General features: G+C 43.0%; 1 protein-coding gene across 2 annotated transcripts in view; it reads left to right on the forward strand.

The window, feature by feature from the left end:
* Nucleotides 1-20,065, forward strand: part of ccdc30 (coiled-coil domain containing 30) — a 178,871-nt gene extending 158,806 nt beyond the window's left edge. For both annotated transcript variants that reach the window (XM_070860240.1, XM_070860241.1), the window contains 4 exons: nt 794-901; nt 6,820-6,922; nt 8,855-8,970; nt 13,449-20,065. In XM_070860240.1, the coding sequence (XP_070716341.1) occupies nt 794-901; nt 6,820-6,922; nt 8,855-8,970; nt 13,449-13,653 (532 nt within the window). In that variant the 3' untranslated portion in view covers nt 13,654-20,065. The remainder of the gene's footprint in view (nt 1-793; nt 902-6,819; nt 6,923-8,854; nt 8,971-13,448) is intronic.
* The last annotated feature ends 1,560 nt before the right edge of the window (nt 20,066-21,625 follow it).

The raw sequence follows: 21,625 nt of genomic DNA on the forward strand, positions 1-21,625 counted from the left end.
CTCGAAATTGAGAAAGACTTGCTTCCACTCTAAAAGTGAGTTCTCAGGTGACTGTACAGTCCTATATGGGAATTACAGTCTCTGTCACAGGTGGGACAGACAGTGGTTGAGGGAAAGGGTGGGTGGGGAGTCTGGTTTACCGCATGCTCCTTCCGCTGTATGCGCTTGATTTCTGCATGCTCTCGGCGACGAGAGTCGAGGTGCTCAGCGCCCTCCCAGATGCTCTTTTTAACATTTAACATGTCTACGTCAAGCAAACAAAACAACTTGCCTTTATATAGTGCCTTTAACGTAGTAAAATTTCCTAAGGCGCTTCACAGGAACGATTATCAAACAAAATTTGACACCGAGTCACATGAAGAGATATTAAGACAGGTGAAAGAGGTAGGTTTTAAGGAGCGTCTTAAAGGAGGAGAGAGTGGTTAAAGGTTTAGGAAGGGAATTCCAGAGCTTGGGACCTAGACAGCTGAAATCTATAAAATGTACCAAAACTGATCAATACTGCCATTTAAATCAAGGAAACATCTTTGACTCTTTTTATGTTGGGTTGTGCAAGACTCTGTGAAATTCACTAAACCAGTTAGTACAAGTGGGGTGATTATTGACCACTTGGATACACACCTTTTGATTTTTTTTTAAGTAAATTAAACCAGCAATTTACCTTGTGCTACAGGGAGGACCTTTAATCTAATGTCACCACTCCAGTCTAAGTAACGTTGTCAAGTAGTAAAGAAATCCCCCAATTGGTAGGTTTTTCATATTTTAATTTTCCTTTTTCCCCACTCCCCACTAGATCTTCCAGCTGTGGTGCCCACACACCTATGGGAGCATCTGTGCTGTGTTCAGCAACAAGAATTGCTAACGAACAAGTCCAACGGAAATCCCAAAGATCGGCATCCAGGTCAGTCCTTGATGTCGCTTGGGAGGCATTTGAGCCAGGATAATTCAGTATTTCCGAGTTCCACTGCAGGAATGGGGAATAACAAGTTAGTAGCAAATGTTTTCTGTCAGTAAGGAAAAATAGATAAGGTTCTAGACAAAGGGTATGGAGCTTGACAAATGCAAACCAAATAATTGCTGATTTTCCATTATTAGATGCAAAGGTACACAAGAATTTTTTGGAGGCTTCCCCAACAGCTCGGCAAGTTTATCCATAGAGTAGCTGAGGAGCACAGACCAGGAAGACCCCAAGTTCAAGCCCTGGTCTGTGTTTAACTACCTGATCTCTGCCAGGTGGCAAAAACGCACAAGTGGCCTCAGCGCCCATGGGGTGGGGGGAAAATTGGACAATTTCTGCTCTTGTTTACTATCTGGTGAAACCCTACTAGAAGCTCTTTCTCTTGATGAGAAACCAAGGTGAAGGGCCAAGGTTCTTGGTGGAGGCCAGCACCAAAGTTTAAAAGAGATGAGATAAATCACGAAGTACTGATTAGTGACACCGAGTTTAGATTTTAAAAATCTATAGGTTCTAGGAATTCCATGGTCTTTGGAAAAGAATGATTTTGATTAGGAAACGATGTGATATTTTCATTTCAACAAACTTGGCATGTAGGGAGAAAGACAGTATCTTTCAGTTCAGGAGGAACAAGAGAGAAAAGTAAAGAGGAGCAATGGTTAGAGGTGAAGAAAGATTGGTGATGCAGAAATCATTTTATTATTAAGGTAAAGGCCATTAGTCCTAACAAACCTGTGCCTTTTTTGTAGTTCAAGCCTACCTACCTGCCATCACTATATCCCTCAACCCCTTCTCTCCAGAAAGGTATGCAATTGCCCCTTCAACCCATTTATGCTGTCCACTACAATGGGCTTTCATGGTAACTTGTCCTGCATTCCATTAACAAAAAAGTTTGGCTAACTTCACTTTTTAATCTTAACTTCCCAGTTTTTAAACTTGTGTCCTGGTATTTGAACTCTTCATAGTTCTGAATGGGGGCAGAGATTCCTTCTGTTAAGTTAAGCAAACAAAACCAGTGCATAAATGGGAAATCCCATTTCCTGCTTACTGAAGTTTCTTCAAAACTTATTGACGGGGGTAATTTCACCTCCAACGTATGTTGGGTTCTGAGTTAATCACGTGTTTTGCAACTGAAGAATTAAGTGAAAAGACGTAGAGGTCAAAATTCTGTTTGTCTGCTCCGCCACCACAAGTGCAATGAAGCGGACCCCAAGGTCACTGACCTCCTCCCAAATTCTGGGGATGGAGTCATTAGCATGGTTGGACAGTGATTCAGCGGTGCCTGCCCTGATTGAGTCGTGGAATGTCGGAGTGGCTTCATGCCACTCCAACATAGCAGGTGCAGCCTTGAGAAGGGCCTCTTGCTAACAGAGCAGCCTCAGTTCTGCAGCTGCCAAAGGAGCATTCGGGCCATCCCAGCGACTTAATCGATCTCCCTCCAGGATTCAACCTGCTCGTTCCAGGAAGCCTTTAGTACGCCCATAATGGAACATTAGTAGAATCTTGGCAGAACCGGATTTCACCTCATTTTCTGCTTCCCACAGCAACACCTGAGGTGTGCCCAACGCATGGGTGAAATTTCAGCTCCATGTTTATTTTGGTTTAACCAAATGTTGTAAGGCGCCTGTGGAATGTTGCCCATGTTGGGATAAGTTAGACAGACACCATCCAAACAAGCTACAAAATGTATAAGGAACTGATTATGAAGCAGAAACCTGGAAGTGTAAAAGTAGACACACATCTGGACTTGTTCCAGAACAGATGTAAAGTTGAGTAGGTTTTAAACTTTAACTGTTGGATGGAATGGAGCAAACGGCAAGTTTAAGATTGATGTCAAAAGCACTTCACACAACGAGTGATCAACTCATGAAATGGCCTTTGGGTAAGGTAGTGAAGGCAAACATGGAATTATTTAAGAAACAGATGCAATGATGACGGAATTGTAGGCTATTTTTGGAAGAATGGTCTTCCTCATCTATGCCTACCCTGTGAGTATAATGAAAGTGGAGCTATTTCAGGGCTTTTTTGAGGGAGGAATCTAGGGCTAGGCTGGAGGTTGTTTGCTGTAATTGGGAAATACGTGTATAATGGGGAAATACAATATATATGAGGACGAATATGAGGTATTAAAATGTAAGTGGATTGGAAAAACAGTAAGTACTTGATATCTGCTCCAATATGGCTGAGTGGGTAAATGCACACTATGGGGGAGAAATTTACATCATTTGCGCTTCCTGTTAGCGCCCCCGAGAGGAAATGGAGCGCCCGACATTGTGCTCCACTTCCACTTGCCGGTGGTAACCCCAATTTCGCGGCCGGGGCGGGACTTCCACGTCGGACGCAGGAAGTCTCGCCTCGCTTCGGTTACTGCCCCCAAACTTGGCGATACCAAATTTCGCCCCCATATGTCTTCCTGACCAGTTTAATACCTGGTCTGTGCCAAGTTAGTGAATTCCAGCCACAATATCAGTAGGCACAATTAGCCTCACCATGGTTTGGCTGGAAAAGGGATAAACACAGTAAGGGTTCCTGCTTCTAATCACTATCCAGTAAGTCCTACTTAAAAGTGGGCATGTGTGAACATTATGCGAGGACCCAACTGGTATTTGCTATGATGTTTGCCATGATGGAATAACCTGCCAACACTCGCAGTCTAGACTTAAACACAGCGAATGGTCACTTGGTTGAGGTACTGGGTGGGCTGTACCTCAGCATGAAATAACACCTTGAGGAGTAGAGAGGGGTAAGATATCAGCTTTAAATAATAGCTTGATATAAATGTTGGCTTAGTTTAGTGTACTGGTACTGATGTGTTAAGCCAATACGTTTTATTGTTGCATGATACTTTTGATTAATCCGTTCAAATTGTTCCTATCACTAGTGACAGACCTGTGTTATACAGTTCAAAGTGTTCTCCTTTAGAAGCAACCCAATGTTGGGAGATGAAATGTATAACTGGTGGATTTTTCTCCCTGTTCAGGTGGACATGATAGAAAAATTTGTACATGCCACTATTATTTCACTGAAATCCTAACAGCAATACTGGATATCATTAAATTTTTACAAAAGCAAAATACTGTGGATGCTGGCGAATCTGAAATATAAACAGAAATTGTTGGAAATACTCAGCAGGTCAGGCAGTATTTGTGGAGAGAGAACCAGATTTAATGTTTCAGGTCGATGACCTTCGTCAGAACTGGAAAAAGTTAGAGATGTGATGGATTTTAAGCAAGTGTCCCGCACTTCTGCTCTCACCCCTTCCCCTTCCTCCCAGAACCACGATAGGGTTCCCCTTGTCCTCATCTTTCACCCCACCAGCCTCCACATTCTTCTTCCTCATCTTCCCCTCCCCTCCCTTTCAGAATTCCAAAGGGACCGCTCCCTCCTCTACACCCTGGTCCATTCCTGAATCACCCCTAACACCCCCTCCCCTTCCCACGGCACCTTCCCGTGCAAGCACAGGAGATGCAAGACCTGCCCTTTTATCTCCTCCCTTCCCTTTGTCCAAAGCCCCAAACACTCCTTCTAGGTGAAACAGTGATTTACTTGTACTTCTTGCAATTTCGTATACTGTATTCACTGCTCACAATGCAGTCTCTTCTACATTGGGGAGACCAAATGCAGATTGGGTAAGCATGACTCCGAGCTTCCGATTGCCTGTAACATTAATTCTCTGATACAAAAACAAAATACTGCGGATGCTGGAATCTGAAATAAAAACAGAAAATGCTGGAAATTTCAGCATGTCAGGCAGCAGCTGTGGAGAGAAAAGCAGAGTTAACGTTTCGTTTCGACGACTCTTCATCAGAACTGGCAAATTTTCGAACGTTCGCCAGTTTTGACGAAGGGTCGTTGACCCGAAACATTAACTCTGTTTTTCTCTCCACAGCTGCTGCCAGGCCCGCTGAGATTTCCAGCATTTTTTTATTTTACTTTAATTCTCTTCTCCATTCCCACTCTGATCTCTCTGTCCTCGGCCTCTTACACAGTTCCAACGAAGCTCAACGTAAGCTCGAGGAACAGCACCTCATCTTTCAGTTAGGCACTTTACAGCCTTCTGGACTCAACATCGAGCTCAACAATTTGAGACCATTACCTCTGCCCTTATTTATTTTTTCTCTCACATGGCAGTTGTCGATGATTCTGCCATTCCCATTTACACCTCATCTCGAGTTATCTTTTGTTTCTTAACTTGTCCCATTACCATCTCATTTTGCCTTGCACCATCATCCCAACATCCTATTTGTCTTTTAATTTCTCCTACCTTCTATCCTATCACAGACCTTCCCTTTTGTTCTTTCCTCCCCTCCCCCTTTCCCTGAACCCTACACTTATTTAAAATCTGTTGCACCTCTAACTTTTTCCAATTCTGACAAAGGGTCATCGACCTGAATCATTAAGTTTTTGTTCATTTTTCCTCCTCTGGATCAGGCTAGGTTGATTGGGCCAAATGGCCTTTTCTTATTCTATACTCTCTTCTTCACAGAGACTTGGGTCGTTTTATCTTTAAAAATCTTTTTGTTTGGCAAATTGTTAATGGTTTTGAATAATTTTGTTGGCAGCAGTGTACTCGCCTAAGGCGCACAGCTCTTTCAGTCAGACACACATATGTTACCACACTCGAGTGGAAGACAGAACCACGTGGTGTAATATGACTGCAGTTAGTAGCAGTGATTGGACAGCTTACTGTCTGATTACTGCTGGATTCTGCTGTCTTTCTGCTGCAGTAACGCACAGCATTGTGACACCTTTTCTTGCCTATGAAAGGAAATGTTGCGAAAGTCTCAACATGTGAGAGTAAAAGGGTTCCAGAATAATGGTTAGACAAGGTTACTGCACTGGACAGTGTGAGGTGCTGGATCGGTGCATGCGGCTGAAATGAGCAGATCCCAGGTACTATTTGTATCTCGGGTTAGACATTTGTATCTTGGGAAGAGAACCATAAGTTAACATTTAGGGGAGACTGGCCCTTCATCAGACTGGCACAGTCAGGCAGGAGAAGCCTCTATTATAGCCCAAATGAAAGGTGCCACTGAAAGTGCCAACATCTTCAATTCCAGAGTGGGAGGCAGATTAGATCAGAGGTAGAATGGGTTCTTCACATTTGTGCCATCTAAATGTTTTATCTTCTTCTCCTTTTTCCGTTGAATTATAATGTATCAACTGGGAAGACAGGCAGCACCTTGACCCCAGTACTCTGCTGATGCCACACTATCGATATCGTAGAGTCTCGGAGTGATTTGGATGGTTTTTCCTCCTAATTTCCCTGTGTCTCTGTGGTAGTAGGGTCGAGGCTTTGTGCCTTACCTCTGCTGCTGTTCAATTCAAAAATGTATTTGGGGTGGGGGTTTTAAACCTGTACAGAACTTGGCTTCCATGGTGGATCAGATACTTACGCCAGTGAGTTGCTGGGCTCTACGGACCAGGAAGCTCCCACATTTAATCTCACTCTGTGCTAAGTTTGCTGATTTCAGCTTGGTTACCAGTTGAGGTGCTATAATTGGCCTCAGCACCCCTTGTTTGGGGAGGGGAGGATGGGAAGAGGATTAGCTGGTGCTCCTGCTCCTGATCACTATCCAGTGACCCTGTTGAAAAATGCCCACATTGGGTGAGGACAAGATGTGGTGCCATCTATGGTCAAATAGCCTGCTAACATTCACCATCCAGGCTTACACATGAAGAATGGCCAACATACAGCTGCTTCCATTGGAGCTGCACCCCAGCCAGGAGTCGGCACCTTTGAAAGAGGTGGTGGTGAGGGGGAAACCTGGTGGCAAAAGGAGGAAGAAAGAAAAAACAATTCGGAGTGTATGCGGTGCCAGTGGTGACCGATTTTGATTGTCTGCCTTTCACTCACTTTTTAGGATTAACTATTTGGAAGAGGAGAACAAACAGCTGCAAGGCGAGACAGTGAAGTTGAGTGACCGGCTTGGGACATTGGAGCGTTCTCTGAGAATACTTAAGACGGTACATGGTACAGAGTAAGCTGGATGGTGCTCCTTGCACTATCCAACCATTTATTTTTGTTATGTTTTTCTTTCACGAGGCCTGTGGCTGCATCGCATGAAGGCTGGCCAAGTTTCCAGTGCTAGTGGAATTGTACCCCAGTTTGAGGGGGTGGGGGGCGGGGGAACCTGCAATTCTTGAGCCTAGGTGTGTGAGCCTAGGTAATAAATGTTGGTTGGGTGACTTCACCCATGGGTGGCACAACAGCCAAACCCTTCCGGTCTCTGTCTTGTACACATACACACACACCATCAATGGGTTTGTGCTCATAGAAACTGGCGGATCAGCTATTTTGAATCTAAAGGGTAGTATTCATTGGCAAGTTAAGCCGTTGCACAGATATAGGTTTGTTTCTTTGAAAATATGCACTTACTCATAGAATTCAAGCCCAAAAGTATAATTAATACTCCCACAATACACACATAAAACCACAATTGGGCATTCAATAAGATAGCATCCTGACAATATATTGTACATTAAATGGCATAAAACAGGGTATCTATTAATTGACTGTGAACATTGCAGCAGGATATCTGCTAGTAATATAGTTAAACCTATATATCAACTTCTCAAGTGTCTTAGGTGTCTAATTGAATTACAGTGTAAGTGGTAATGTCTTGGATAGAACTGCCAATATCACGCATGCCTGTGCCCGTGCATGTACCCAGAAACTGTAGTTGTCACTGATATTTATAAGTAGTCTATAATAATAACAGTCTGCTTTTGTCTGTCCTGAGGTGGGGGCTGGGAGCTCGTGGTCCGGACTGGGTGACGGTTTCACCAACCGCCCGGCCTCGCAACCAATCGGGGTGGGGAGTGGTGGAGGCGGCAATGGATGGGGCGGGGCCTCCCAGGGCCTTGCTGCGGAGCTGAGAGGAGCGAGTGGCGGGAGAGAGGGAGGGAGAGGGAGGTGGTGGGGGGAGGAAGAGAGACGGGGGGGGGGGGGAGAGAGAGAGAGAGAGAGAGAGAGAGAGAGAGAGAGAGAGAGAGGGAGGTGGTGGATGGGAGAAAGGGAGAGGGAGGGAGGGAGAGGGAGGTGGTGGGGAGAGGGAGAGAGACGGAGCAAGAGGGGAGGGAGAGAGAGGGGAGGACATCAGTGTTGATTCTATAGATGAAGAAGATGATAGTCTAAACAAGTACTGTTACAATAAAGGCACTAATGTGATTGCAAATGTTTTGCGGGTCTCTGCTAGTAAGTACTAATAAGTAAAGTGAACGATGGGCGTGAATCTTTGATACCATGCCCACTTGAACTATGAAATCATCCAATAGTACTATTAGTGACTCTGTTTTCTAACATTGAGTGTATTTTGAAACAGCAGTTTAGTTGTATCATAAGGGGGTAAAATAGTAATTGTGAAAACCGTTTGAATTGATCAGATGAGGGTCACACATCGATAAAGCGTATTGGCTTAAGTGTGATGTCCCCCCACCCCTGCCACACCCCAACATATTCCTACAGATTGAGCCCTTCAGCCTTCAAAATAAATTTGAATAAGATACTTAACCGGGTAGGGAAAGTGAATCTGGAACAATACTTTCAGGTGCTCCAGGGCAGCAGGATATGTAGGCACAAGGTCATGATTGTGAAGGGCAAATTTAGGATGGATGTTGGAAAAAAAATTTTACACAGAGGGTGATCAACAACTGAAACGGGTCACCAAAAGGGGTAACCAAGGCACTGAGCTCATTTAAGAAACAGCTCGATGCTGGACTGGAGAGGTGGTAGAGTTAGTATTGTGAATCGAAGGGCCGCCTTCATCTGCATCTATTGTGTGATACTAATATCTTTAGTAAGTAATGACAACACTGCACTGGTATCTGCACTTCTGAGCCACCTTCACTCTGATGGTCATGAACTTTACATTTTGTGTGTCTGTATCTTTCCACTAGGATCCTGGCAAGTCGCAGCACCATGAGTCTTTGTCTGTATCCTTTCCCCAGGATACTTGCACGTATCAGTTCAATGACGGCTCTGCAGTAACTGGCAACCACCTACCTTCAACACGGTACTGTGACTAAAATGAAAATTCTTATTTTAACTGTTGCTTTCTGTCCTTCGAAATGGCTCAATCGGTAAAGCCAACACATGAATGAGCCTCACAGGCCAGTGAGCCTTGTGATTGATCCCTAATCTACACACTGATCTCAGCCGTAGTGGCTGGAAGGATGCTACAGGATGCTCAGCACCACTGGATAGGGAAGAGAAAATATAGCCAGGATTCCTAGTCCTAATCAGTATCTAATGACCTGTGCTGGAATGTGTATGCATGTGAGGACCTCAGGTGAGGATAGGACCAGACTCGACTGTGATAGCCATGGTCAAATAGCTTATTAAGGGTGCACATCAAGGCTGGCCACTTAGGCGACATACTAGATAGCGTTGCACTGTTGAGCTGCATTTAAAATGTCATACCTAACAAAAACAGCTCGTGTGCTTAAAAAAAATCATCCTAGTGGCTGTTCTGCTTTGTAAACTTAGACAGTGAGCTGGCTATTGTACTGTACAGGGTATCACAACGGATCCTGCCCCCACCTGGCATGTACACTTTCTAGCAGGGATCACTGAATAACAATCATGAACTTGGACAGTGGCTGGTTTTCCCCTCGCTGAGTTGCACTCAGGTCGATTGTAGTTCCCCCAACTGACATCAGCTAATCTAATACAGACTGGGGATCAAACCTGGGACTTTCTGGAGTAATATCACTTTTAATAACATTACACGATTTTACTCTGCATAACCAGCATTGAGGAAAGATTTGAATAGTGGCAAACAAGGCTATAATGCCATCTCCCAGTGCACTTACTTCCCAATTAGAGAATTGGAAGCTGGTCAAACAGTGAAGGATGTAGCTGTCTTTTATAAGAAGGAAAATTCCCTCCCCCCCCCACCCCGATGGCTCTGTGAGTAGATGAGTCACAAAAGTCCCAGGTTTAATCTCTGGTCTCTGCTGTGTTAAGGGCACTCTTTCCCCCTCCCCCACCACCCTGAGTTTTGCACCGTGATATCTACCCCTCCTTTCCTCCCTGGGCCTTTGTACTGAGCAACTCCTCATCCTCAGTGATTTCAATCTCAATCTCAACTCACTTTTCCCTCTCTCGTCCAATTTCATTGACCTCCCATCTTCCTAAACCTCTCTTTCCTCTAAATTCTCCTACCCATATTCACACCACCTTCCCCAATCTTGCCATCTCATATGGTCTACTTCCATGGTCTTAATTACAAGCAAGGCCGTCTAGGACCATTTCCTCGTATCCCTCATCACCCACGTGCCCAGACATGAGGTTAGCTTCCACATGTATGTTAATGACACCCAGCTCCACCACCCATCTCGACTTCTCTGCTGTCTCTCTTATCAGGCTACTTGTCTTGGATGAGCCGCAATTTTCTCCAGTTAAACATTGGGAAGACCGAAGCCATCGTCTTCCTATCCACTGCAAACTCGGTATCCTTGCCACTGAATCCATCCCCATCCCAGCCACTGTCTCAGGTTGAACCAGACTGTTCACTACCTCGGCATCCTATTCAACCCCGAGCTGAGATTCCAGCCATTTATCCTCCCTATCACAAAGACCACCTACTTCCATCTCCATTACAGCTCCCGCGTCTACCTCTGCCTTAGACCTTCTGCTGCTGAAACGATCATCCATGCTTTTGTCATCACCAGACTCAATTATTCCAGTTCTCTCCTGGCCAGCCTCCCATTGTACTTCCTCAGTAAACCTCAGCTCTTCTAAAACTCTACTACCCATATTCTATACTGCACCAAATCCCGTTCACCGATTACTCCTGTCTTTACTGGCCTACATTGATTTCTAGTCCCCCAAAGCCTACAACTTAAAATTATCATTCCTTCATGATCTTCCTATCTCTTTAACCTCTTCCAACCCTGCAACCCCCTTGAGAACTCTGTGTTCCTCTAACTCTGGCCTCTTGTGCATCCCCCTCTACCTTTTCACCATCATTGGCAGCAGTACCTTCAGCTGTACAAACCTTGTGCTCTGAAGTTCCCGCTATAAACCCCTCTGCATCACTACCTCCTCCTTGTCCTTTAAGACCCTCTTTAAACCCCATAGCCTAGAAATTTGTCTTGGGCAATGGCACTATGCAATGGCACTGAATATCAGGCGCTGCATAAAACCGACGACCGATCTGATACCTCCCGTATTGTGGTGACCTTTACAATCCTAGCCTCTTTGGGGCTTTCCCGGATCAGCCGTGCTCCTCAAATGTTCACTCAACTTACGGATAAGGTAGCAGAATCCTAAAGTCGCTAACTGGGTCTAAAGGTCTGGTCTATCTCTTCCTAAAGGAAATGAACAACCCGAGGATGTAACCGTCCTCCAGATAGCGCTTTTTAGCAAGTTTTAGCCGGATTGTAATGTCCCGGATATTGTAATAAGAACATAAGAAATAGGAGCAGGAGTAGGCCATACGGCCCCTCGAGCCTGCTCCGCCATTCAATAAGATCATGGCTGGTCTGATCATGGACTCAGCTCCACCTCCCTGCCCGCTCCCCATAACCCCTTATCCCCTTATCGTTTAAGAAACTGTCTATTTCTATCTTAAATTTATTCAATGTCCCAGCTTCCACAGCTCTCTGAGGCAGCGAATTCCACAGATTTACAACCTTCTGAGAGAAGAAATTTCTCCTCATCTCAGTCTTAAATGAGTGGCCCCTTATTCTAAGATCATGCCCTCTAGTTCTAGTCTCACCCATCAGTGGAAACATCCTCTCTGCATCCACCTTGTCAAGCCTCCTCATAATCTTATATGTTTCGATAAGATCACCTCTCATTCTTCTGAATTCCAATGAGTAGAGGCCAAACCTACTCAACCTTTCCTCATAAGTCAACCCCCTCATCTCCGGAATCAACCTAGTGAACCTTCTCTGAATTGCCTCCAAAGCAATTATATCCTTTCGTAAATATGGAAACCAAAACTGCACGCAGTATTCCAGGTGTGGCCTCACCAATACCCTGTATAACTGTAGCAAGACTTCCCTGCTTTTATACTCCATTCCCTTTGCAATAAAGGCCAAGATTCCATTGGCCTTCCTGATCACTTGCTGTACCTGCATACTATCCTTTTGTGTTTCATGCACAAGTACTCCCAGGTCCCGCTGTACTGCGGCACTTTGCAATCTTCCTCATATAAATAATAACTTGCCCTTTGATTTTTTTCTGCCAAAGTGCATGACCTCACACTTTCCAACATTATACTCCATCTGCCAAATTTTGGTCTGAGTGTCTCTCCTCAGTAATGTACCTCTTCACCAAAAGAGTGTACGGAGATGTGGTTTGCAAGTTATTGATACAGAAGACTAAGAGACAATTCTAAAATATATAGAGGTTAATTTAAAGAACTGATCTGCAATTTACAGTCAGTCAATCGCAACAGTTCTTTAAAAAAAAGGTGAAAAATACAATCTTATTTCTAGTAGAGAAGCTTACTTTTAAATCTAAACTTCGTTACAGTATTACAGTTCTTAAAATTGTTTAAGCAGGATAGCCATCAATTATCAAGGTAGCAGTTACCTTCAATTCCCGAGAAGTGGAAGACCACAGAGCAGGCACAATGCCTTCTGCCTAGCTCTGATAGTCGAAAGACGCTTATGCCCGTTTAAGCGACTATAAATTTCTCATTTAAGCTTTCAACATTTATACCCTTTTCAGTTGTTTGTCACAAGCCTCTCTTGTTGTTCAAGTTCATTTTCACTAGTTATTTTTTTAGCTGACCCTTGCATTACTAACTGCTGTATCAATACATGGCTATTGTGAGTTTACCATCTATGTTCAAAGGGCAGATGTCATTTGTTTTTGCAATGAGCCCCTGAGTGTTTGTTACATGATGTGTAATTTTTTAAAGAAGTTATACAATAACTTATCCATAGTCCCAAGAATTTGGTCTTGTTTATGCAATAGGTACTTGACATTTAGATAATTCAACTGGACCAACTGCTGTGTCTACATAGGTCCATTGTTCAGTTTACCTTCTATGGTCAAGAGGGCAGATGCCATTTGTTTATGATGGACAATCCAGATTAGGCTATTCATCTGACTGCTTATTTCAACAATTGTCCCGTTTTAAGAAGTTATAAAGTTACTTATCCAGGGTCAGCCCCTGAAGGCTAGAATTCTTTCATAGCTAGGATTTCCAAATTCAGCTTGTCTTATTTTTAAAGAAGTTATAAGGTAGAATTTTCTAAGAAGCTATAAGGTAGTGTCTTATTTTTAAAGAAGTTTTATAAGGTAGAATTCCGTGACAGTATTGAGCCACTGCCCGAGACGAATTTTTAGGCCCATATGTTTGTCAATACTTTTAGTCAACCCTCCTAATATGTCCTTCTTTGCCTCGGCCTCCATTTTTGTCTGATTACACCTCTGTGAAGCGCCCTGGAACATTTTGCTACATAAAGGTGCTATATCAATGCAAATAGTTGTTGTTGTTTTTGTTGTAGTTACCAGATTCTTTTTTTCCTCCAGCGAATTATCGTTACCAGGTGGCAGTAACAATTTCAGTCCTGTGGACAGCAACCGAAATGGCAAATCATTGGACGGTTCTGATGCTCCGAAATCCATTTATACATCATCCCGGTCACAGCAGTCAGAGCTGGGCTACCTAAACCTGACGAGCTCACGGTACAGGGACCAGGAAGATGGCCGAAGTCTAGGCAGTGATGAGGTGTGATCAGGCCATGACCGAAACAGCGGTAGATCGGAGTACAATTTAAGTGGATCCTGATTGTGCAACCCGAAGCAAATTGGAAGGCTGGATGACCCACAAGGTGTTTCTATCTGGAGTTAAAGTAATGCTGGCAATGGGGCCAAGGACATATTGATTCAACATACAACAAGCTCTTGTCTTTGTCACGTTGCCTAACAGGAATATTAACACATCTTTCTCTGGATGAGTAGTGATAGATTGGTTGAAATGCCTGACTTGACGCAGGTCCGGCTATTGCACTTACAAGCACACGACTACTGGAATTGTACCAGTTTCACAAAGGTCAAGAGTACGGTTGGGTGTATGAAAGCACCGTGGTTCTTCGGTTCTAAAATCCACAATCCTCTCCCAGGGTTAAAATGAGCTTTGGTGCTGCTGTCCAATTTATACAATGAGAACAAAGATTTCACCTGTATGAGTAATTACTTTGCCCACAGTGCACTCTAAATCCATTATTTGTGCTGAGTTTTGTCTTGGAGCTTTGCGTTCGTACTTTATTGCAATTATATTGCAGTAAATTTACACTGTTTGAGAAAACCATAAGGAAATAGAATTGGGCAGTAGTACTGGCAATTAGGTTGTAAACATAGTGTTTTGACTACTTGCTGGAGCTGATGCCTACTTGCACTGCATTTGTTCTGAATTGCTTTCTCTTGAAATTCTGAATTTTAACATAAGCACGGTGCACCATACTTCGGGCAGGTGCATGCCTGACTGCCCAGTGGATAAAGGCCCCTGGTATGATGCAGGGCCATCTAAACTGAAAGGTGCCAGGTTCAGTCCCAAGGTCTGTGTTGAGTGAGTTGATCTCGGGCGGAGCAGTATTTAGGGGGCTACGATAAGGTAGATAGAGAAAAACTATTTCCGCTGCTTAGTGATTCTAGGACTAGGGGGCATAGTCTAAAAATTAGAGCCAGACATTTCAGGAGTGAAATTAGGAAACACTTCTGCACACAAAGGGTGGTAGAAGTTTGGCACCCTCTTCCGCAAACGACAATTGATGCTAGATTAATTGTTAATTTTAAATCGGAGATTGATAGCTTTTTATTAACGAAAGATATTAAGGGATATGGGCCAAAGGCGGGTATATGGAGTTAGGTCGCAGATCAGCCATGATCTCATTTAAAGACAGAACAGGAGAACAGGCTCGAGGAGTTCAGTGGCTTACTCCTGCTACTATATTCCTATGTTCCTCCACCTCAGCAGACTAGGGAGGCGCAAAAATACTGCTTGTGATCACAAGCCAGCAACCCCTGCTGGAACATGTGCGTTTGTGATCAGGGTCAGGCTCAGCAGTGATGCCCTCCCCAATCAAATAGTCCACGACACTCAATGTATAGCTGTACCGGTGACAAATGGCTGTTTGGGCAAGGTATCAGAGTGTGTCTCTCCCTTCAAGAGAGATGGTGGAGCGGTGACAGGAGGAAAGTAAATAGCTCTACCAGAAGCATTCTTCTTGAAACTCTGAAAACTTGTCAGGTAGATTTTAACTTAAATCCCAAATGCAGCCACTTGAAAGAGTGAAAATCGAAAAGCAGCATACAGGAGGCAGTCTGATTACACACGAGGGGATTCCTCTGCATTCACTCTGCCTTTGCTTCATTGGCAGTCACCGTGCATTCACTGGTACCGAGGTTACTTGGGTAGCTGGTACGTTAACCCAGCAGTGCAATAGGGTGGCGCACCACAGATATGCAGCTTCCTCCTCAGAGTGAGTTCCCAATCTCGGAGGGCAAATGGTGGTAGTGGAGATTTGATCCTTCCCCGAAGGTCAGGAGGGAAAGTCAGAGTGGACTGCTCCTCGCAGGTCTCCTAACTGCCAGATGGGAAGAGCAGCATTGGCAGGTCACCTCTCAGGGATTGGTGCTTGGAATTGGGGAAACCCTAAAAGAGAGGGAGAAACACATCATTAAAATAAATGGACCAAAACAATGTGAGATTGGAACTCTGTTGATTTGTAGACGGGAAAGTAAGCTGGGTATTAATAGATCTCTTCAACCAACAGCTAAGAATCCAGGTGTGACATGAATGTCAGTGAGCAGCATCGACCTAGAGATAGTTTTCTATGAATAAGCCATTGAGGCTCAGGGAGAATTGTGTTGAGCTGGTCAAGATTCTAAGATGCATAGATATACTGAACTCTAAACATACTTGACATAATCAGAAACTCTACAAGGGGGCACAGACTCGAGTTCAGAAGAAGGAAGGTGAACAGGCATTTTAAATTTTACCGCTTTATCCAGAGGGGTGGATGTATGGAACAGTCTGCTCAGGGAGGCAGTGGAGAAAGACAGTATTGGCAGATTCAAGAAGTAATTGAATAAATATTTGGCAGAGAAAGAGATTGAGAGGTACAAATGACAAAGTACTACCTGTACCTTGTGTTTTTCAAACGTTTGGACTGGCAAGGTGGAGTGTTGCGATTTCTCCAATCCCTGGTTTATTCTTATGCTCCTAGTTTAAATGTTGATGAAATAAACAAAAGTAGGGGGCGAATGGGATTGGTACTCTTTCCATAGCCCCATCCATTTCAAGCCTAGTTAAACTTGACTGGTAAGATTTTGATGGAGTCTTGGTTTGGTTTTCTCATGAAAAGGTGGGATTATCTGTCACATCAAGGAGCTCCAAGCAGATGCAGTATCAAGGCTGGGATTATTGGGACAAAACTGTACACAATTGACTTAATTCACTTGTTACTAAAGCAATGTTGAAACATAATGCTGGAAACAAAGGGTTGATCTTCCTCACAGTATTTTGCTTGGTGCTAGGTAGTAAGTTGAAGGAAATTGAGTTAATATGGCCTCCTTTGTAGAGCATTGTGAGGTCGATCAATGCAGAATTCTGTTAAATTTCAGTACCAATAGTACTGGGCTGGGTACTAGTTTATCGGCTTGGCACTGGCCTACATGTTAATTTGCAGCAACCCCCACCTCAAAAAAAACAGCGTGAAGCTGTTCAGTAATGTTGTAATTGCCATAAGAAGTTTTTACGACAATTCTTTTTAAAGTATTGATGTCACTGCACTGTCGGTGTATTGTTTAATGCAGGTAGGCACTGTAGAATTCAGCATGGGTTTTGTATTTGCCTATGTGTTTTAGAATTCTCGCTTGTCCTGTGATTATTTTATCATGTGTAATTAGCCAACAAAATGGAGACAGTATTTTGGAGTTGTATACAGTCAGCCAGACAGCAAGTGTATATTTGGTTTTCTATGTACAATGCTTTTTATTTAGAACAGGAAGATGCTAAAATATACTCTTAAAAAGGTCAGAGTTTATGCATTTATCCTTGTTTCTAAGAACACTATTGGTTTATGACATAGATAACATACAACTGCTGTAGATCCTGAGCTGCTACTCAATCTGCAATTGTAAATTATTCAGAGAAGTGTGGCTGAATGAAGCAAGTTGCTTTGTAACTCAACACATTCAGTTAAAAAGAGAGACTCAGGTTTAGAAGTGAGTTGTTGTCCATTACGTGCTGGTGGTGTTGGACTCCTGGTCCATTTTCAAAAGATCATAAATCTGAAGTATTTATTCTTCAAAGTGTTTAGATGGAGTTCTCCTTAATGCTTAAAATCTTCAGGTGATGTGTAGTCCGCACCAGTTGCAAGCTGTGCTCGGGAATTTGCCCATCATAGGATATACTTGGTCACTGTAACTGGCAAGGCTACACTGTACTGAAAACACTAAGAAAGCTATGCTTTATACCTTCAGTTTAGGTGCCAAATGGGGGATGTTCCCGGTTTGTAATGGATTATTCTTGTGATGTTACAGGTTGAGTCAAACCCTAGCACTTCACTTTAACTGTTTACCCCATTCTTTCCTACTCTCTTTAACCTTAATGGTGCCCTGTATTATAAACCCTTGCCCCTTCCCTAAGTTCTAAAAACAGGACATAACTCAGTGCCATGGAAGGGCAACATAATTCTAGGAATTGTTAAGGTATCAAACATCAATAAGGAAGTTAGATTATAAAAGTGAGATAGGTGCTCCACTTTCATACACACTATATTAAATATAATAGTGCACACTGTCTGTATTAACTTGTCTGTCGAAGATCAGAACTTCTAAATACAGAATGCTGCTGGTGAGAGTTCTTTACACTTCAATCCTTTTAACTCGTGCTGCCCTAGTGAATTATAAGGAACTAAAGTAACATGGTCAAAAAAACACTAAAAGTTATTGCCTATAGTTCCTGGTCCTGACCATGCTATTGGAACAGGGGCACAGCACAGGCCAGGCATTTTCTTACAGGAAAGGAAGAGGGAATTGGAGTGTGAGACATCCCAGGTAAATGTTAATGGCCTTGCTGCCTTGTGGCTAAGAATAGTGGCCCAGGTGGAGGCCTGGGAAAAGCTGGAAGTTGCTGCACAGCCAACAGCAAGCGACATGTGGAAAAAGATCATTTTACAAAAGGTTGGCTGGCTTCCCTGGTGACCTTTTTACAGACTGTATAAAAAATGACATTGCTGAGTCACTAGAGGCCTGGGTGGAAGCAGGGTTGAGGAAAGGGTCGCGCCACCTGTGCACTTAGCTGGATAGTGTGGCACGAAAGGGGATGCAAAGTAACCAAGAGGAAACCAAAGGCACAAAGAAAACCGGATTGTGAAAATAAAGCTCTAAACCTTTACTGCAGAGTTCTTGCTGCTGATGGATATAGGAGCAGGAACTGAAGAGAATTCAGGAAATTATTTAAAATTAAACACAGTTTCAGTTGGCAAGATCACTATGACACTAACCATTTGTATGCAAACATGAAAAGGCATTCTATATTTGAGACAGAATATGAAGGTATTTTCAAAAGAAACCATAACTCCAAAAAGAAGCTAAAACAAGTCTGGACCTGCCGCTTTCTTAATGTTTTTTCCCTTAGACTCACTGGTTTGTGCTCCAAACTGCTCCCTTTAAATCCAGTGGACACTTCTAGGGGTGCTTTATTCTAGGAGGGGGTCATGGGCAAACATGAAATGGCGTTGTACTGAATAAAATAACTATTTTTGTTATTTTTAAATATAGTTGTCAAACACAAGTAAGCAGAGTGAGATGCTGTTAATTAAATGTTCCATAGATGTCATTACTGCAAAACATTAATTGTGTTCTCGTTATATATTGTAATCTTATTGCTGCGTGCCTATTCAATCCCCTATTTATCATGTGCCTCAGTGCACAGGGTGTAGAATCGCAAGATGTGCCAGCCTGTCACTTTATTTTCTTCTAAAGTATTATTGACATACGATCTGTTTGTAAGTTTTTAAAAATGTTAACCTGACTTCAAAAGTGTGACATATAATAGAAGCCAAATATTTCTCACATATTTGTATTGCACGATACAGAGATGTTAATTATCAACATTTTCAGTGAACTCTGATCATTAGCAAACATCAGAATCCTACCCATGCCACCTCACTCTGCCATCCCGACCACTTGGATTTGACAAGAGGTGGTGACCTTATTCTAACGTACGTTTCAAACTAACCCAATGTGGATTTAAACCATTCTCTTCCAATATTTTGATTCACTTAAAATGTTATGTTTGTTAGAATGGATTTATCTTTAAATCTGGTTATCATACATGAAGATATGATCTCAAACACAAGATCCTGAGGTTCTAACTGCACCCACGTTGGATGTTTGACAGTTCTGCAGGCGAGCTGGTACCATACACATCCCAGTCACTGCTTATGTCAAGTTCCAATGCTATTACGTGGGTTGAGGGGATTTTTTACAATTTTTAATGGATTAGATGCAAAAATTCTAGATGCAAGTACTACAGCTCGCTGACAACTGGAAGGGAAGAATTAAATTACGTTGTACAAGTAGAAAGTTCTAATAGTTTGGTGCTGAAAGCACATGACACGCAAAGAGTTAAGTGATTTGGAAATGGAAAATACTTGACTTCCCCAGCAAGTCATCTGAGCTGGCATGTTTTACATGGGTGGAAGATATTTGAGAGATACAAAGAAAGACTGTTAATCTGATACAATAATGGAAAAGAAATGTTTTAGATGGGACCCTTCACCAGAACCAGTTCAAGAATTATGAAGAAGGGATTCACTTGACACAACATTAAAAAAAGCTTCCCACATCTCTCAAGCGGGACATTCCCAGAATACCTGCAGAAATTGCAGGCAGGTGATTAATTTAGGCCATTCAATTAAAACATAAAATGACTGGAAATGGTGTACAAACCTTTATTATACAATTTTGGCACCTAGTTCAGCCTATCTGTACTCGTCAAGGTTTTTATATCCACAGTTCTGAGCACGTTGTTGCAGCATGCGTTCAATATGTATGGTACAGTGCAGAATTGTAGCAGAGCAAATGTACTTTATAAACTGTGTATTTTTGAAATAAAGATATAATTTTTTTCTAAATACATGCCCCTGTGTATTTATTTTGTGTGGCCCATTGTTATATTGTTTAAGCTCTTCCCACCTATCAGTTATACTGGCAATTCTAAAAAAAGTTCCTTAGCTTTAAGCTCTTCTCAAATCTTCAAGAGACCACAGACTTGTTTGAACAAGACCCTGAACAGGAAATGCACTAAGCTAATGCTGAATATTGGCCCAAACAAGCAAGAGGTTTGAGGTTAATTACTGTTAAAAGAGTGCACTGAAGAGTTTAACACAAGAACATTAACTACCAAAGGAAATTAAACCCCCAAATGTGATGAGGAACTACTCTGTAAAAGAGTGGCTCTGGTCTCCCAATTGCTTGTTGCTGATTATGAGCTGAGGGCAGCTGGCAGCTCTCCACAGGTGAGAAGACTGAAAGAAAACCGTCATGTGAAAACTCACTTTGTTCTGAACCACTCATACAAAATAAAAACACTTTTGGTAAGGTGCATCCTGTTTGGATAAGATGTAAAAGCTTCTGGGTGTCCCAGAGATGTAATTCGTGAAACAGTGACCCTGGGCTCTTCATAACTACGCCAGATCAGTAAAAGATCGACTAGCTCGATGTTAATGGAGTTGTACAGAATACAGCAAGGAGCTCTGTCTCACTGAAGTGCATAGAAGGCCATTCGGCCCATCGAGCCCGTGCCGACTCTCAGCAAGAGCACTTCAGCTAGTCCCACTCCACCGCCTTTTTCCTAAAGCCCTGCAAATTTCTTTCTTTCAGGTACTTATCCAACTCCCTTTTGAAAGCCTCCACCATCCTTTCAGGCTGTGTATTCCAGATCCTAACCACTCGCTGTGTAAAGAAGTTTTTTCTCATGTCACCTTTGGTTCTTTTGCCAATCACCTTAAATCTGTGTCCTCTGGTTCTCGACCCTTCTGCCAATGGGAACAGTTTATTTCTGCCTACTCTGTACAGACCCCTCATGATTTTGAACACCTCAATCAAATTTCTTAATCTTATCTGCTCTAAGGAGAATAATCCCAGCTTCTCCAGTCTATCCACATATCTGAAGTCGTCATCTCTGGAATCATTCTCGTAAATCTTTTCTGCACCTTCTCTGAGGCCTTCACATCCTTCCTAAAGTGTGGTGCCCAGAATTGGACACAATACTTCAACTGAAGTCGAACCAGTGTTTTATACAGGTTCATCATAATTTCCACATGTTGATTATTTGAATCACAATTGATTTTAAAGCTCTGTGGCTTTTTGCACATTCCAGAATTCCTTCTCTTCCCACGGTGGCAGAGCGGCTGCCCGTTACACACAGCGCCTGGTAGTTAGTTCCATTGCCTGCAATGGGCAGCCGATCCGATTCCTCCCGTTTTGCACCACCGTCCAAGATGAATAGTCTGTACAATTCCCTTGAAACCATTCACCCCCTCATTAGGGTTAAATTTCATGAATGGTATCCTGCCCAAATGACATTATTCCTGTGTGCATCTAGATAGTGAGTGTTGGTGGGCTGAGCCCATTGCCATTCCTCGTCCCACATCCTCACACATGCGTTTCCAGTAGGTGTTGTTGGAAGTTGA

This window comes from Pristiophorus japonicus, chromosome 18 (genome assembly GCF_044704955.1).
Source record: "Pristiophorus japonicus isolate sPriJap1 chromosome 18, sPriJap1.hap1, whole genome shotgun sequence".
Classification (NCBI taxonomy): Eukaryota; Metazoa; Chordata; class Chondrichthyes; family Pristiophoridae; genus Pristiophorus; species Pristiophorus japonicus.